General features: G+C 42.0%; 1 protein-coding gene across 11 annotated transcripts in view; it reads right to left on the bottom strand.

The window, feature by feature from the left end:
- plxna4 (plexin A4) overlaps positions 1-19,729 on the bottom strand; it is a 619,179-nt gene that overhangs the window by 576,916 nt on the left and 22,534 nt on the right. For all 11 annotated transcript variants that reach the window (XM_043714044.1, XM_043714049.1, XM_043714039.1 and 8 more), the window contains exon 3: positions 16,592-16,774. In XM_043714044.1, coding sequence (XP_043569979.1) covers positions 16,592-16,774 — 183 coding nt within the window. The remainder of the gene's footprint in view (positions 1-16,591; positions 16,775-19,729) is intronic.

The raw sequence follows: 19,729 nt of genomic DNA, 5'->3' as shown, positions 1-19,729 counted from the left end.
CTCCCTCAGTGCTGCAGCAGAGAGGCAGTGCTCTCTCATTGCTGCAGCAGAGAGACAGTGCTCCCTCAGTGCTGCACCAGAGAGACAGTGCTCCCTCAGTGCTGCACCAGAGAGCCAGTGCTCCCTCAGTGCTGCACCAGAGAGCCAGTGCTCCCTCAGTGCTGCACCAGAGAGACAGTGCTCCCTCAGTGCTGCACCAGAGAGCCAGTGCTCCCTCAGTGCTGCAGCAGAGAGGCAGTGCTCCCTCAGCGCTGCACCAGAGAGGCAGTGCTCCCTCAGGGCTGCACCAGAGAGACAGTGCTCCCTCAGCGCTGCACCAGGGAGGCAGTACTCCCTCAGTGCTGCAGCAGAGAGGCAGTGCTCCCTCAGTGCTGCAGCAGAGAGGCAGTGCTCCCTCAGTGCTGCACCAGAGAGGCAGTGCTCCCTCAGTGCTGCACCAGAGAGGCAGTGCTCTCTCATTGCTGCACCAGAGACACAGTGCTCTCTCAGTGCTGCACCAGAGAGACAGTGCTCCCTCAGTGCTGTAACAGAGAGACAGTGCTCTCTCATTGCTGCACCAGAGAGCCAATGCTCCCTCAGTGCTGCACCAGAGAGAATTTGCTCTCCCAGTGCTGCACCAGAGAGACATTGCTCTCCCAGTGCTGCACTGGACGACCAGCCTGGATCATGGACTCAAGTGACTGGCATGGCTCTCAATCTCGGATCCTTCTGATTCAGAGTTCTTTCCCATTGAGCCCACAGCTGATATCCAACAGCAACAAAGCAGTGAAAGTACCAGCTGAACGTCAACTCACATTCAAAGGTCTGCCTGAACTTTTGGAAGGCTGCAAAATAACCAAATAATCATGTGACAGTCTCTCTGAGGTTCTCTCCTATTTCCTGCCCTAGCCTGACAAGCAGATTTCACACGATTTATATCATTCAGTTTGGCAAAGATGGAAATAATAACTCACCATAAGATACACCAGGAATGACTCCACTACTTGCTCATGATTCAAAATTTTCCACTGACCATCTCAGGTAGCAGGAAGTCAGAATTGTCTTAGGTCAGGTCGAGGGATGAAGTCAAACATTTATCCAACAAAGGCAATGCCTACTATCGTGGACACAGAGGTGATTGGAGCAAGAGGCAATGTTGGCAATTCACTGGAAAAGAAGGAATCCATTCACTGGGACAGAAAGAGTTAATTCTCAGAACTGTGGATTCAGATGGAAGCCATAGCTTCAGTACAAAAAAAATTCAAAACATGCAAATAGAACAGCGGCTAGTCTGTCGGCTGAGATTTCTACAACAGTCTACACTTTGAAGTCAATTAATAAAGAAATATTGTGTTTTAAATCTGGTAGTGCCACCATGCACTCAGTTTCATAAGCTGGGTACTCTCTACACACACTGGCAAACATTGGAGGATCCCCTGGGCTGAAGGATCCCCCCTCATGTGAGGATCTACCACAATAGTGTTGCAATGTTAAAAAATACTGTTGCATGGTGAAGTTTATATTTTGTGTTTAGGGATGAGGGATTCTCGCGGTCAGTAAGAGTTGTCCATGAGAAAGCAGCAAATCTCACCTCACACACACCCACGTCCAACCCTCAGAATGAGTGAGGACTGCAGATGCTGAAGATCAGGGTTGAAGTGTGTGGTGCTGGAAAAGTACAGCCGGTCAGGCAGCATCCGTGGAGCAGGAGAGTCATCCAGCACCACACTCTCAAAACATAAAACAAAGGCCTCGTTTTAGCAGCCAAGAATTTAAATTGCTGCGAGAGAATCAGATATGTAGTGATGAGTATCTGAACACCTGAGCAGGACAACTTTTTCACCTTAAAAAGGGGAAGGTCACAGTGGACGATGGTGAAATAGTAGTAATGTCAGTGGACTAATAATCCAAAGACCCTGCTCAATACACATTCACTCAAACCCATCCATCTGGTGGAATTCAAATTCATTCATAAATAAAATCTGGAATTGAAAGCTAATCAGATTATTTATCACTACCAATATCAGTTATTGTTTTTAAAAGCCCATCTGGTTCATTAATACATTAATAATTCATTAATCCTACATTTCCCATGCTCATCCACCTTAGCTGCACATCCCTGGTCACTACTGGCAATTTAGCATGGTCAATCCACCTAACCTGGTCATTTTTGGACAGTGAGAGGAAACCCACGCAGACACGGGGGAGAATTTGCAAAGTCCACACAGACAGTCACCTGAAGCTGGAATCGAACCCAGGTCTCTGAAGCTGTGAGGCAACACAGCTAACCACTTAGCTGTCAAGTCACAAAAAGTGGTCACTATATTGAATAAGTACTTTGCAGAATATTTACAGAAGAGGAAGGGTAATTATGGCAGAGGAAATTATAATCAATCAGGGACAGGTACTCAAAATAAACAAAGTAATAAAGGAGAAGGTAATGGCATTAACAGGTGTCAAGTCCTCAGCTGGTTTCTATTCCAAGATGTTAAAGGAAGGTGGGGGTGACAATAACTGTGAGACTCCAAAAGACTCAAATTCAGAAGCTTTTCCTTTGGATCAGAAAGCCACATTTCATTCTACTATTTAAGAAAGGTAAGAGAGGGACAATCCAGGGAATTCAAGCCAGATCGCTTAATGTCTCTTATAAGGGATTACCAGAGTCCAGATGAAGGACAGATTTACAGAAAACATTGAAAAGATGAAGCCAGACTGAATTTACAAAATGTATGTCTTGACTGATGAGCGTGACGGAATTTTCTTTTTGAAGAGGTGACTAAACTAGTAGGTAAGGGAACATCCACAGAGGTTATTTAAATGTACATTTGGAAGGCATTTGATAAAATCACTCAGGAAGCTGGTTTGGAAATGGACCAAACAGCAGGAGACAAGAGTTGTGCTAATGCGCAGGTCTTCCTAAGTCCCAGGACATGAGCAATGAGAGCAGAAGCAGAACATCTGGCCTCTTGGGTCTACCCTGCCATTCAATAAAATCAGAGCTGATCGGTCTCAGTTTTACACGCCACATTCTAATTCACTCCAATAACCTTCAATTCCCCAGTCTAACAAGAATCTTTCCACCTGCCTTAAAAATATTCACTGACCTCTGCACCCCAGCTCCCATCCCCACCTGTGGTGGAATTCCAAAGTTATACAATCGGCAAAAACATTTCTCCTCTGCCCTAGAACGGTGACCTCTAATTTTTAAACAGTGGTCTTATTTGTAAGCTCACCCACAAGACAAAATATCCTTCCACATTCACCTTGTCAAGACCATCCAGGATCTTATGCACTTCAGTCATCATCTCTCACCTTTTGTAACTCCAGTGAGAACACGTCCAGTCTGTCCAATCAATCCTCATTAGACAACCCACTCATTCCAAACATCTAACCAGCGAAAAGACCCATGTAGGACTCCACTCAGCAAATTCTACCACTCAGACAAGGACCTATTTTGTGCACACTATTTTCTACCAGCCAATCTTCAATCCATGCCAGAATTGTAAGCCTGCACCATCAGCTTTTATTTTCCCCTTGAATCTTTGAGGTGACACCTTATCAAGTGCCTTCTAGAAATCCAAGTTTAGCATATCTACTACCTGCTCTTTATCCACAGCACATTACTCCTCAGATATCTAACAAATTGGTAACACATGACTTTCCGTTCACAAATATGTGCTGATTCTTCCTGATTACCTTGAATTTTCCCAAGTGCCCAGTCATTAATGATCAATTGTAACACTTCCCGAATGACAGACATCAGGCTAACTGGCCCGAGATTTCCTGTTTCCTGCCTCCCTCCCTTTTTGACTCAAAAGATTATATCTCTTACTTTCCAGTCTGATGGAACCTTTCCCAAATCTCAGGCATTTTAGAGAACTGACATCAATGCATCTGTTATCTCATTAAGCACAGCTTATGAATCCCTAATCTGAAGTCAGTCGAGACCTGAACATTCATCAGCCCACAGCTCCATCACATTTCTTTGTACCATTTTTCTGATCATTATAAATTTATTAAGGTTTGGTCTCCCTTCCATCCCCTGACTTAAAGCTCTTACTGAAATGCATTTTGTATCCTCTACCCTAAAGACAGAAGCAAACTATTTGTCCATTTCATTCACCATTTTCTTGTTATCTATTATTTTCTCCCCATTCTTACTTTCTACTGTTACTTGCTCTTTTCCAAGGATGTTGTGCACATCAGTCAACTCTCACCCTTGGAAACCCCAGTGGAAATTAGCCCAGCCTGTCCAATCAATCCTCATTAGACAACCCATTCATTTTTACATTTGTAGTGAACTTCTTCCTACATTCTGTCTTTTAGGTCTGATAAATCTTCCAGTCATGCAATCCATTTTTTTACATTCTAATCAAACATCTAAGCTACAAATTATCTTTGCAAATCAAGTTTGATGCTTTTCCTAACTTCTCTAGTTGACCATCTATGGCAAGCTCTCCCTTTAGAATTTTCCTATATAGTAGGAATATATTTATTCTGAGTGTTCTGAAATAGAACATAGAACATTACAACGCAGTACACCTTCAGCCTTTGATGTTGCGCCAACCTGTGAAACCAATCTAAAGCCCATGTAACCCACATTATTCCATTATCATTCATATGTTTATCCAATGACCATTTAAATGCCCTTAAAGTTGATGACTCCACTACTGTTGCAGGCAGGACATTCCACGCCCTTACTACTCTCTGAGTAAAGAACAGACCTCTGACATCTATCCTATATCTATCTGCTTCTATTGATCTATTCCCAGCTTAATATGCCAGTTCACTTCAGCTTGCTCAGCTTTCATGCCAACATAGATGTCTTTAAATTTAAAATACAAGTCTAGCTTCTCCTCTCCTTTCCACATGGGATTGGTGGTGTCATGCAGACATCTGTATTAGGGCCGCAGCTAATTATGGCATTGATTAATGACTTTGACATATGACAAATCCATAAATCGAAAAAATAAGAGGACTGTAAGATGTGTGAATGGAAGCATTACATCACAAAGCAGTTTTTAATAAATTAAGCAAGCAAGAAAATCCATGGCAACTGGATTGCAATGTGGGTCAATGTGATGATCACCTTAAACCTAAAAAAAGAGATATCAGAATATTTCCCAAATGGTGTAAATGGATAAAGAGACTTAGGAGACTGGTATATAGATCACTGAAATGTCATGAGCTGATCCAAAAAAAGACTGATGGAATGCTGGTCTTACTATCTATTGGACTGGAATGCAAGGAGGTAGAAATTATGCAAAGTCTTACAAAGCTGTAAACAGATCACAGATGGAGTATAGTGAACAGTCCTGAGCCCACTTAGGTAGGATAGTGGGTTTTGGACTCCAAGGGTTAAATTACAAAGAGATTACACAAACTAGGATAGCATTCCATGAAGTGCAGGTGAAGGGATGATTTTAATCAAAGTTTTCACATTTTTAAAGGGGAATGAATAGGCAGGTTGGACAGAGAGAAACTGTTGCTGCTAGATGCGGAGTCTAGGTCAAGGGGCATAATCTAAAAAAAGTTAGAGCCAAAGTTTCGAAAGTGAAGTCAGGAAATACTTCTACTTTCAAAAGCTAAAAGTGCCAAACTTCCTTGCACAAAAAAGAGACACCAAGTCATGAACCAATCTAACCTTTATTAGCTTATCAGCATTATTCCTAAACATAGTTGTAGTGAGCAGATAGCACAGAAACTGGGTATTCAAACCAACAGTAGGTGGAGAGTATGCTCAACACAAGCCCCCTCCCACTCCATCCCACTTCATCTCGTCCTATTAACAGGCCTTTCTGTTCCTTTCACTCATGTGGATTCCACGCTATTTATCAATGCTTTGAGAGGATGAACTCCATATTCTAACCACTGTCTATGTAAAGAGGTTTTCCTGAATTTTTTTTGGATATATTAGTTACCAACTTTTGTATACAGCCCCTAGTTCTGGTCTCACCCACAAGTTGAAGCAACCCTTTATTTCTACTCTGTCAAACACTTCAGGTATTCTGAACACCTTTAGCAGGATACGTCACTGCCGTCTGCTAGAGAAAAAGAAGCCTGATTGGTTCAGCCTTTTCTGAAAAGGACAGTCTTGCGTTTGTAAATAGTTCAAGCTAAAGTTGCCTTCCTCCAGTCTGATTAACCCCAGTGAGTAACATGTCTCATATCAATTGGTACCTACATTCTTTTGTTCGGATGCCAACGTTCAGTTTGGAAAATAAGCTCAGGATTAACCTGCCCTAATCCTTTTAGTACAAGATCACCTCTCAAGTGTTGAAGAAACAATGTTTTTCTACAGTCTCTCTTTATACTAAATAATTTCTGACAGAGAGGCTGATTGAAATGAGGTATTGACTGCTCTCTGCCTTTATTCCTGATGAAGGGCTTTTGCCTGAAACGTCGATTTTACTGCTCCTCGGATGCTGCCTGAACCGCTGTGCTCTTCCAGCACCACTAATCCAGAATCTGGTTTCCAGCATCTGCAGTCATTGTTTTTACCTAGTTGATTTTAACCTTAGATCTAAGTTGCCTCTTGATGAATTTTAGCTCTTGGAAATCTAATAGTTCTCAAATTTGGATAGTGAGGTCAACCCCACAAGTAGAAAACATTCCTTCTCACTCATCTACGTTGCAACAAGGCATCATGTTTCCTTGGGTACGCTAATTGCTTTGTATAAATAATTTATTAGGTCCTTGTTGGAATGCTGTTTTCTCACTTTCTGGCTTTAGGTTATAATTGGTAATCAGGCTGTTTAAATGTGAACTATTCTTGTAAATGTTGCTAAAAATTGTTCTGTGGGGTTATCAAAGTTACACGTCAAACTTCCCATTTTAAAATTTACACTGAATTAGCAAACATTAACTGTCTGCTGTCTCACTCTCGACCATCCCTTCATCAGATCATGTCAAAGAACCTCAATACTGGTTCCATTGTCACCTCCAGGCAAGGTGGCAGTAATAGCCAAGAACATAACAGGAATTGGCCACTTGGCCCCTCAAGCTGATTCTACTGGTCAATTGTATTCAACTTTATGTACCTGTCAGCCTTGGTTCCCTTGATGCACAAGTTTATCAAAAAACTATCACCTTAAACTTGAAAATATCATTCACCCCCACTTTCCACAGCTATTAGGAGGAAAAATAAGATTCTCATTCTCGAATCCCTCTCCAGACTCTTCCCACATTTTTTCCTGAAGCATGAATTTCAATCTAATATCCAATTCCAAAGAGACTACATGTACTCTTGGTACCTCCAACTGGCCAAGTGTCAAAGGGAAATGTAGGTCTCAAGCTGCAGAATACCCTCACGACATCTCTCCCTCATATAAAGGATGCTTCTTAAAAGTTGCCAATTGACCAAGCTTTTGTTTTTGTCACCCATCCTAATTTGTTTCTTTGTTCATTCATGAGATGTTAGTGTTGCTGGCTGGGCTAACATGCATTGTCCATCCCCAATTGCTGTTGTGAAGGTGGCGGTGAGCTGTCATCTTGAACTGCTAGTCCTTTTGTTTTAGGTCGGATCATATTTTGGTTTAGAGAGAATGTTCCAAGATGTTAACCCAGCAACACAAAAGAAATGGCAATATACTCCAAGTCAGGGTGGTGAGTGGCTTGGAGGGGAACTTGTAGATGGTCCATTTCCCCAAGGATCTGCTGCCCTTGATATTCTTGGTGGCAACGTTCTTGAGTTTGGAAGCTGCTATCTCAGGAACCATAGTGAATTTTTGCACTGCACCTTATAGATTGCATACACTGCTGTTACTCAGCTTTAATGGTGGAGGAAGTGAATGTATGTGTTGCACCAATCAAGTGGCAGCATTGGCCTGGATGCTGTCAAGCTTTGAGCATTGGTGAGAAATTATGATTTATTAATAGCCACTGTAAAGTTCCTGGAAATGTTTTACTAGATAAAAGGTGCTATATAAATGCTTGTTTGTGGTGTTTGGATCTTATTAACATCACTTGTCAGTTCTACTGGTAAATTTGAGCATAGCAACAGCTGCCCACCACTCATACACATACACAAACCAAGCTGTAAGTTAGAAAAACCTCAGAGGTAGATCATATCAAGTCCCAATGATTTATTCTATTATTAGAAGTATGACATCCAAAGCAGGCGCATGTACTTCCCAATGTGGATGTTGAGTAAATAAACTGGGCATAGCTAGGCCAGCAGTACTGCAGAAATAGTCACAATCTCCATAAAATCACAAGCACTTGAGCTGATACAATAATTCTCTGATCAAGATCAATGGGCATTCACCCAAGTATTGCTCAGGGTCAGGCACTGCACTCTGCACTAGATTCAGCAATGAAGCTGATCGGAAAACCCTGGCTTGAAGGGTTTGAGGCAAAGGAAGGTTGAAGGCAAGAATAGAACACTTGCCCCACTCCCCTCCACCAACCCCTCTTAGAAGCTTACAGTGCAATGACCTCCCTGATTATTAAATACTGGGCCCATGCCGTCATCTGACTTTTCACCAAAGGGCTGATTTTAACCGAGTGCTTCCATCATAGGGTCTCAAATCCTTGAAGTGTAAAATCAAGAAATACAAGTGTGCTCCCGTGCTCTTCACTGACCCAATCAGTTTCATCTCATCAATGGTTCTCAAGCACCCAGCCAGATGTCCAGTCCTTGTCCCAGGGTTTCTTCATGATAAAATAAATGGCCTGAAGTTTAGCAGTGGACATTACAGTCTCCTTCTCTAGGTAACATCGCCTGGGCACAGATCTAACCATTGAAGTGAGCTAGCTATTTACAATGAATCAAATTGTACCAAATAGCCCCCTAAATAAGAAACTTAGAAACTGAGTCAAATTAAAGTTTGGGTTTATGGAATGATATTGAACACTGGCCACAGTAAGCCTCTGGCGTTTCAAAAGATACCGCATTCTCCCTTTCCAAATGGAGCAATTTTGAAAGAGAGACTAAGTACTAATTAAACAATGCCCTGCATAGGTATACATTATCAAGATGATTAACATCATTAACCATTCTTGTCTACCCTGTGAGTACACATCTGCATGGATGGGCTGGTTAGGAAGGAGGAAAATGCAATCAATCAGCCCTAGAGTATTTTTGCTTTGTTTCATACCAAGGGAATTTAATAGCACACTCCTACTGTCATTGTCCTTTAATCAAATCGCAATCATGTTGTTGAATGACTGTTCAGCACCAGGTATTTAGAAAATGAATATGCTATTGTTGAGACATTCACAGTTTGTAAACAGTACATGCAATTTTATAATTCAGTTAACTACGGAATTCAACTGTACAAATATCAGATTTTAAAAATGGGAACTATGCATCAATGACAAGGTCAGTATTCATTCCCAATTGCAGAGTGCCCTCAAGAAGGGTCTTTCTCTACATTGTTCCTGCATCTCTTGATCCTATTGTCGTGGCTTAAAGATTACATCACAGTGTGGAAATAGGCCCTTCGGCCCAACAAGTCCACACCGACCCGCCGAAGCGCAACCCACCCATACCCCTATATTTACCCCTTACCTAACACTACTGGCAATTTAGCATGGCCAATTCACCTTACCTGCACATCTTTGGACTGTGGGAGGAAACCAGAGCACCCGGAGGAAACCCACGCAGACACGGGGAGAACGTGCAAACTCCACACAGTCAATCGCCTGAGGCGGGAATTGAACCCAGGTCTCTGGCACTGTGAGGCAGCAGTGCTAACCACTGTGCCACCGTGCCGCCCACAAATTGGGGTGGCATTTCAGATCTCCCTTATCTATTAAGCTCATGATCTTGTGCATCACTATAAGAATCACCTCTTAAGCACCTCCTTTAAAAAATTGAGAAGCTCAAATATCTCCCAATTTTCTTTATGCCCAAGTAAAAATTGACATTTATCACCTTTCCTTTCCCACTTCAAGCTATTCGATCAGTTCCTAACTGAAGGGCAATCATAGCTGGCCTTAAGAGAACAAAATGCCCCCTGTTTTAGTGAATGGACAAACAATAGTACTTCTCATTTCCCACTCTCTCGAAGGTTAATTAATGATTTGATTCTTTTTCCAACCCAAAGTGAAACTACACAGCTCACCAGCATTGCCAAATAAGCCATCACCCTTTCTACTTGTTTCTAAAACTTATCAGTAAATAAATGCACTCTTATTGGGATGCACGATACAGGGAACTGTATGTTTAAAGTTCACATGTAAGTGCCAACAGGCTATTTGACTCCGATTCTGACTATAGCCTGATGCAATATGGCCTTACAGCAAGGATCACTAAGCAGCAAAGCAAAGCAAGATTCAATCATAAACAGTCAAAGGTCCCAGGTAAGTTGATATCAGTCAGAGAGTGATGAGGATACTAAGTTTGAATTCAAGTTGCCCTCATTTATAAGGTGGGGGTGGGAAGGTGGAAAAGGAGACTAAGAAATACAAATGTTCTAGCCAAGGCCGTCATATAACTGTTGCTGGAAAAGGGCCAACACAGTGTGGGCTCAACTATTGCAGCCCAACAATCAAAGCCTGCTAGCCAGACTCACCAACCAAAAATGGATACTACCAAAGGACCATGGAACAACATCCAGCTGCATGTTGCAGGTTTTAACTGGAGACCATTAACCACCTTCTGAGTGAACCAAAGCGATGCACAAGTACTGGGCACCAGAGGTACAACGTGGAAAGTTATGGAAGCTTGGCAGAGATAGGGGAGGTATGGTGCCTCCTGTAAGTAATCCCCTCTTGATTATTTGGATGGAAATAGTGTGCAAGAGGAGAAAAGAGATTGGCACTAAGTAATGATGCTTGTTTCAGGAACTGTGCGTACATGTTGGGCTTAATAGCATCCTTCTTTACTATAATTATCCTGTGATTCTGCATCTCTGATCCCAAAAAAGCCTTAAAAATCTTCAGGAAAGGTCATTTGGCATTAGCTGCAAAATAGATGGTTGGCCTGAATATTTCAAAATGGGGGCTTCAATCTCTATTTGACCCGTTCATCTGACCATTGGGAGAAAGAAGAGCAGATACAAGATCTGAAAACAGTCAACACTCTTCGATCAGGTACTTGTACAAATACTCCATCAGCTTTTTTAAAAAAAAATCAACAAGCATCACTGTCAGGTACATGACATGTACTGTATAAACAGAGTTACATGGTGACGTATTTACTGAAACACCTTGCGCTAAACTAAGCTGTGTTCCTTCTGCAGTAATTTTCAGGAAGGCTTTATTGCCCCCGACAAGGCATTTTTAAAAGTTTAAAAAGCATACTAATCACTAGCACCAATTAGTAGCAGCTGAAAGAGCTTCCTAATTGTTGAGTGAGATATGGAAAGCATGTTTAAAAGCAATGCTGTTACAGTCAGTGTCTTACACAAATTACTGCTGTAGAGTGATGATGAAAGTTCCCAGGCATGAGGTTAGATGACAAGTAGAGGACCCTGCATGGATGTGAGCCTTTTGTAGAATCATGTCAAACAGAAAGGTCATTTCAGCTCATTAAGTCTGTGCCAGTTGTTTTAAAACACCTATCCAGTTTTCCCAAAGCCCCTGCTATTCCCTCACCGCCCTGCAATTTTAGCTTCAAAACAAATGTGTGCCCACTTGTATCTGTGTAGTTCACGTACATGGGGTCAGGAAAACATTTATTTATCATGACAAAACTTGTAGAACAAAGCAGGGCCAGTGGTGACAGGATGGCGAGCAGAGGTGGTTTTCTCTCCTACATATGTTATATCTCACTACACAATCAGTGTTGTGGTACATTACACAAAGATTCCTCTCACCTATTCCATTCTTTTCCAAGACAAAAATTTCAATCAAGAAAGAACTCATTCCAAATGCCGGCATGATGGCCAATCTAAGATGAGGAACAGTTCTGCTCTAACAAACCTGTTTTTTTTAAATGAGTCTCTATTTAATATGTAAATCAAATAATGGAAACCTCCAGACATTAATCACCATAAAAGCGAGATGCTGTCAATGAAATCTCAAAACACAATTAATCTTGACACTTGAGAGTCATTAAAATTAGCTCAAAATTAAATATTTGTTACTTGACTTAGAAGCAGAATCTAGATATCACTCAGTAATCAGAGAAAATAAAACAGAGGGATTAATTTAGTCTTGCACTCCAATTGAGCATATAAACCTTTTAGGATAACATCCCTTTTCCACATTCAAGTCACTTGGTTCAGGCCCCCTGTAGATTAACTCAATTCTCCACTTTAAAAATTGCATATTAATTGCGCTTACAGGGAGTCTCATCACCTAATGCTGGAATTAAGTCGACTTCTGCAGCAATAATGGTTTCAAAGATAGGTTTATTCTTAAACCGGGAGAAGTAGAATGTGATGGGGCAGCACAAAGGGAGCAATTAGGTTGACCTTGCTCATGGGCAAGATCCTGGAATCCATTGTGAAGGATGACATTTCTGAATGCTTGTAAGTGTATGTTAAAACATGGCAAAGTCAGCGTGGTTTCATCAAGGGGAGATAATGCCTGACAAATCTGCTAGAATTCTTCAAGTAACTAGCAGGTTAGACGAAGGAGAACCAAATGGATGTTATCTACCTGGACTTCAAGAACACCTTTGACAAGGTTCTACACAGGAGGCTAATAAAGTAAGATAACAGTCCATGGTGTTACAGGCAAGGTGTAAGCATGGATAGGAGATTGGCTGTCTAGCAGAAAGCAGAGACTTCGGATAAAAGGGTTGTGACAATGCTGCTTCTTTAACAAGGTTATGGTGTCCTTGGGTTTTTTCAGAGGGGTTGTAAAATCAGAGGTTCCAATATGTCTGAGTTTACCTACTTGAGAATGCTTTTAAGTCTTTCCTTTAAAACAGTTGTACAATGAAAGGGGAGTGGCCAGTTCTCCCAGTTCAGAGTTTGGTTTGGTTTTAGCAAGCAGTCAGTTTTTTGAGGCTGCTGGTCAAAGAAACAGCTCCATGCTGATGCTCTCTCTCTCTCTCTCTCTCTCTCTCTGCCATCTCTCCTGTAAGAACCTGTGTTTGATTTTACCTATGCTTGCTGAGGAGGTGTTTATGTTTTGTTACAAGTATTTGGAACAGCATCATTAAGTTGCTTTGGAGTCAACTGGGTTTTCAGATAAGTTATGTTTTTCTATATACTGTTCTCTTTTGTATGTGTAGAAATAAATTCTGCTTTGTTTAAAACCAAGTGGTTGGGACAGCTGTATCACTCCTGGTACATACACTTAACACCTGCTTAAAACAACTATAAAAGTTACGGTTGGGTCTACCTTCTTGAAATGTTTTGAGGGGGTCTGGCCTGGTCCATAACAGGGTCCATCTCAGGATGGCAGCCAGTAACAAGTGATGTTCCGCAAGGCTCAGTGCGGGGACCACAACTTTTCAGTGAAGGAACTGAGGGAACTCTGACTAAGTTTGCAGATGACACAAAGATAGGTAGAGGGACAGTAGCATTGAGGAGGCGAAGAGGCTGTAGAAGGATTAGGGCAGGTTAGGAGAGTGGGCAAGGAAGTGGCAGATGGAGTACGTGGGAAAAAGTGAGGTCATGCATTTTGGACGGAAGAATAGAGGCATAGACGTTTTTCTAAATAGGGAGAAAAGTGCAAAGAGACTTGGGAATTTTAGTCCAGGTTTCTTTCAAGGTAAACTTGCAGGTTGAGTCAGTAGTCAGGAAGGCAAATGCAATGATAGCATTTATTTTGAGAGGACTTGAACATAAAAGCAGAGATTTTCTTCTGAGATTCTATAAGGCTCTGGTCAGACCATATTTGGAGTATTGTGCACTGTTTTGGGCCCCATATCTCAGGAAAGATGTACTGGCCCTGGAGAGAGTTCAGAGGAAGTTCATGAGACTAGTCCCAGGAATGAAAAGCTTAACATATGAGGAATGTTTGAGGATCCCTGGATCTATACTCGATGGAGTTTAGAAGGCTGAGGGGGGAGGGTCTAACTGAAACATACAGAATATTGAATGGCCTGAACAGAGTTGATGTTGGGAAGATGTTTCCATTGGTAGGAAAGACTATGACCTGAGGGCCCAGGGTGGTGTAAAGGGAAGATCTTTTAGAATAGAAATAAGGAGAAACTCCATCTGCCGGAGAGTGATAAATATATGGAATTCATTACCACAGAAGACTGCGCAGGCCAGCTCTTTGAGTATATTTAAGGTGTAGATAGATAGGTTCTTGATTGTCAAGGGGATCAAGGGCTATGGGGAGAAAGCGGGAGAATGGGGTTGAGAAACCTATCAGCCATGATTGAATGGTGGAGCAGACTCAATGGGCTGAATGGCCTATTTTCTGCTCCTATGTGTTACAGATGGCATGGTAGCTCAGTGGTTAGCATTGCTGCCTCACAGTGCTGAAGACCCAGGTTTAATTCTACCCTTGGGTGACTGTCTACATGGAATTTGCACATTCTCCCTGTGTCTGCATGGGTTTCCTCTTGGGTGCTCTGGTTTCTTCCCACAGTCCAAAGATGTGCAGGCTAGGTGGATTGACCACACTAAATTGCCCATAGTATTAGAACATAGAACATAGAACATAGAAGAATACAGCGCAGTACAGGCCCTTGGGCCCTCGATGTTGCGCCGATCCAAGCCCACCTAAACTACACTAACCCACTATCCTCCATATACCTATCCAATGCCCTCTTAAATGCCCATAAAGAGGGAGAGTCCACCACTGTTACTGGCAGGGCATTCCATGAACTAACGACTCTTTATTCTGGGAGGTGTGGGAAATGCAGGGTTATAGGGATTGAAATGGGTTTGGGTCGGATGCTCTTCAGAGGGTTGGTGTGGACTCGATGGGCTTAATGGTCTGCTTCCACACTATAACGATGCTATTCTATGACAAAGAACCCAAGAGAGCATTAAAGTACATCTTATTTCAACCTTCTGAATCATCCGAAGTCAATTCTCAATCACATGGGCTGCTCAGATATTCCAGTGTAATGTCAAAATATCCCATTTTGGTGGTAATTTTTCAGTTTCAATAAGTCAAATCTAAATTAAAACTTCAAAAATAAAAACTATTATTCTGAAAATGATGACTTGCTAAACAAACTTCCATTCTGCTCCCTGACTGACCTCCTTTATTCCTTTTAACTTGCAAATAGGATGGGACAGTTTTCTTTGAGAACAGTTAGTTTTGAATGATCATACCCATGATCATTCTAATTGTTGAAGTGGTCCAAACAATTGATAGTGCCTTTAACATACTGAAACGTCCAATGACAACATGATGAATCTGTGTGTTGTCAGGGAACTCATAGATTAGCATGAAGCTGCAAGGCAGTCCTCGATGGGCCAAACAAGCATCACTGTCCAGCTGTGAGACAGGGATGTCATCTCTTCAAACCTCTCTGGGGGATAAGATTTGCTAACCTATGTATTCCCTAGTCAAGAGAGACAAGGAGAAACAAGTATTTTTTAAACATAATTAAAGTTGAGAGAGAAAACATACATCACACTGACTGCAGCAGTGATCTACTTCACAATGCTCTTGGTTAATCACATTGAATTTCTCTCTCAGCCTGCCTGGTAACAGCTACACTTCCGTTTTCTGCCTAGATTTTGCAGACCATCAGAATTATGGGAAATTCCAATTTCTGCCCTCTGACCCAGTGTCTTACCTCAAGCGTGTTTTTCCACGTGTACAACTATCTGTGAATAGTGCAAGCACATACATTAACTCAACTAAGACGTATACAGGGTTATCAGTTTTAAATGTTTCTTCTGTACTACGTATGAGCTATTCAACTTGAGACACATTAATCCTGCCTGGTTTCCAGGTTACCTTCTTGCACATGTACTGGAGAGCATCTGCACCCCCGTGGAAAGTATCCAGCTGCTTTAGACTTATAATGATAATCACTGTGCTGTATAAGACTTGAATAGAGTGCACTGTAACCTGCTCCCAAACAAAGTGAGTACTTCTGCAGAGTGGGGCCAGACAAGGTAACGAGCAGCTGGAGTGGCTGAGATTATAGCAGTCAAGACCCCCCAGGTTTGGACACAGTACAACACAGCAGCATGCTCCCTTTGGAACCAGGTGTGAACACCTCCCCACCGTTTCCATTGTTCAATTCCTTTAAACCCATCCAAACAGCAAGCTGCAGTGCCAAATCTAACCAGAGCAAGCTGAGACATGCAAACAAATCTACCCGAGGAATTGTCCATTCAGCTGCCTTGAGGAGCTGACATTCAAATTGTTTGTTGGAACAGAGTGATGGCAACATGTAGGCAAAAAACAAAATATCGCTGATCAGTTTACCCTGCCACATTTCACCTACTCCAGGCTGGTGTTATAACGTGACTGAGCACATTGATTGAAAATAACTAAAAACAACCTCTCAGTCACTAACCCACTGGAGGGCAACGTACCAGTCGAGTGTGAATCCTGCCCCAAAAATATTTGTTTTGTTTCATTTCAATGATCAACAAAACCATCTCGCAGTCTACAAGCACTAACTTTGTCATAAATTCTGCTGGTTGTGATAAAAGAAACTATTCTGAAAGTGCATCTACAGCAAATGGACAACTTGGAACAACAAAACAATAAAAGCACTAAACTACTTGGGTGTACACATTGTTTCACACACCATCAAAGTAACTCCCTGGGGAAAGCCAGCTTCTCCTACCTTTTTCAGCTTGCCGCTCTTAGTCCCCACAAATACCAGTGAGTGGTCGTTGTAAACATAAGAAATCACTGAGCTCATTCGGTCTCGGTCCTCAGAGAACAGGGGGATGCCCTGCATGAGAGTGGAGCCACCTAAAGGAGCATTAATGTCCAGTCCGCAGAAGCTGTCATCAATGGGAACTGGCTGCAAAGAAAATAGAGAGGCAATGGTTAAATTAAAGGTTTCTCAACAACAATATTAAATCAATGTTCATCATCCATTGTAAATGGAATAAATTACTATTTTAGCCCATCCCATTGCCCGAACAAAATCTGTTCCTCAGATGACTTTCTTTCCATGGTGTCTACTTTTTTTGGCAAAGTGCCAGGCAGGATTCACCCAATGAAACATTCAACATTATTGATGAAGTAAGACATTTCTGCCCCCTTCAGTGTGTAGGTAATAAATCCTCCAGTATGACCCCGCAATATTGCTTTGAGTCTTATAACATTTGCTTCAGAGAAGTCTTTTTGAAAAATTGGTTGCACCAGAATGAAATCAAATAATTTGATTTTGTATTCACCATCACATCTCGCTCCCCTAAAGAGCTCCAAAAATGTTCCCCTTGAAACAGAGAATGTGAAACAATACAATGCACTCCACGTACTTGACCCCTTGCCTAGATGAGTGCAGATCCAACAACACTCAAGAAGCTCAACACCATCCAGGATAAAGCAACCTGCTTGATTGGCACCAGATTCACAACCTTTCATCACTGACACACATTAGCAGCAGTATGTACCATCTACACAATGCAGAAATTCACTAAAGCGTCTTAGAAAGCACCTTTCAAACTCACATCCACCAGCATCAAGCAGGACAGGTGCAGGAGATACATGGGAACACCACCTCTTGCAAGCTCCAATCCAAGCCACTCACCATCCTGACCTGGAAATAAATATATTGCTGCTCCCTCACTGTCACTGGGTCAAAATCCTGGAACTCGTTTCCTAAGGGCATTTTCCTAAGGGTATACCTACACCAAATGGACTGCAGTGGTTCAAGAAGGCAGCTCACCACCATCTTCTCAACTGCAATTAAAGATGGGCAATAAATTCTGGCCCCACCAGTGACACCCATATCCCATGAATGCATGAAGAAAAGTGTTGAGAACCCAAAAGATTACACTGCTCATACCAACTAATATCAACCAATCAGATCTTGTGCTAACTGCAACTAGTTGAGGGATAAATATATTCCTGCAGACAAAAGAGGGCTATTGTGATGCAGTGGTAGCACATCACCCTCTGGACCAAGCGGCTTGGGTTCAAATCCCACCAGCGCCAGAGTTCTGGAGCCATTTGGATACAGAACTGGCTGAAAGGTAGAAGACAGAGGATGGTGGTGGAGGGTTGTTTTTCAGACTGGTGGCCTATGACTAGTGGAGAGCCACAAAGATCGGTGCTGGGTCCACTACTTTTCGTCATTTATATAAATGATTTGATATGAACATAGGCGATATAGTTAGCAAGTTTGCAGATGACACCAAAATTGGAGATGTAGAGGACAGCAAAGAAGGTTACCTCAGAATACAACGGAATCTTGATTAGATGGCCCAATGGGCTGAGAAGTGGCAGATGGAGTTTAATTTAGATAAATGTAAAATGCTGCATTTTGGGAAAGCAAATCTTAGCATGACTTGTCCATTTAATCATAAGGTCCTGGGGTGTGTTGCTGAACAAATAGACCTTGGAGTGCAGGTTCATAGCTCATTGAAAGTGGAGTCACAGATAGATAGGATAGTGAAGAAGGCATTTGGTATGCTTTCCTTTATTGGTCAGAGTATTGAGTATAGGAATTGGGAGGTTATGTTGCGGCTGTACATGACATTAGTTAGGCCACTTTTGGAATATTGCATGCAATTCTGATCTCCTTCCTATCGGTAGGATGTTGTGAAACTTGAAAGGGTTCAGAAAAGATTTACAAGGATGTTGCCAGGGTTGGAGGATTTGAGCTATAAGGAGAAGCTGAACAGGCTGTGGCTGTTTTCCCTGGAGTGTCAGAGGCTGAAGGGTGACCTTATTGAGGTTTATAAAATCATGAGGGGCATGGATATGGTCAATAGACAAGGTCTTTTCCTTGGGGTGGAGAGGTCATAACTAGAAGACATAGGTTTAGGATGAGAGGGGAAAGACATAAAAGAGACCTAACAGGCAATTTTTTCACCCAGAGAGTGGTGCGTGTGTGGAATGGGCTGCCAGAGGAAGTGGTGAAGGCTAGTATTATTGCAACATTTAAAAGACATCTGGATGGGTATATGAGTAGGAAGGGTTTGGAGGGATATGGGCTGGGTGCTGGCAGGTGGGATTAGATTGGGTTGGGTCGGCATAGACAGGTTGGACCGAGGGTCAGTTTCCATGCTGTACATCTCTATGACTCTATGACTGGGTGATGAGAAAGTATCTGCTGTCCTGATCAAGAGGCTTATGTAACAGTGATAGAGTTTCTACATCTGAGTAGGGAAAGAACATTCAGATTGTTTTAAATAACAACTCCCCTCGAAGAGTCACATAGGCTCATTACATTCACAAATGTGCAGATGAGATCAGTTCAATGTTTTATCTGAAAGCACCAGTCAGTGCAACATACCCTTAGGACTCGACTGAAATATCCAAATGTCTTCTTTAAAAACAAAGAGCAACTAACATGGCATAATTCCTAAACTCAACTAGTGGAAGTTATAAATAGATTATTAGTTTGAAGTGCGATTTGAGGCCATGTGTATTAATGGAAAAGGCCATCAATTTTAATTTACAATACTAATCAATTATTTGAATAGGTTTATTAATTTCAGTGTGCTTGAGGTGTGATATTACCACCATGCAAAAGGCAAATCATTCTCTAAAAGGAAGATCCTACCCCGTTAATTAACTGTGTAGGCAAGGTATCTTTAAGCATTTCAGACACAACTTTTTCCGCTAACTGTGGCCCTTTTGTGGAATCAGTTTGTATATCAGGATTGGAGCACATGAAAAGAAACGTTTGTCAGTCCACTGCAGAACTGAAGAATGTAGCACGATCAAAGTTGGAACAAACAAAGGCCCCAAACAGCCTCTCAGATGGGCATGAAATTGGTATGGCATTATGAGCATAGGTTTG

This window comes from Chiloscyllium plagiosum, chromosome 23 (assembly GCF_004010195.1).
Source record: "Chiloscyllium plagiosum isolate BGI_BamShark_2017 chromosome 23, ASM401019v2, whole genome shotgun sequence".
Lineage (NCBI taxonomy): Eukaryota > Metazoa > Chordata > Chondrichthyes > Orectolobiformes > Hemiscylliidae > Chiloscyllium > Chiloscyllium plagiosum.
This window is presented reverse-complemented; position numbering and strand designations above follow the sequence as displayed.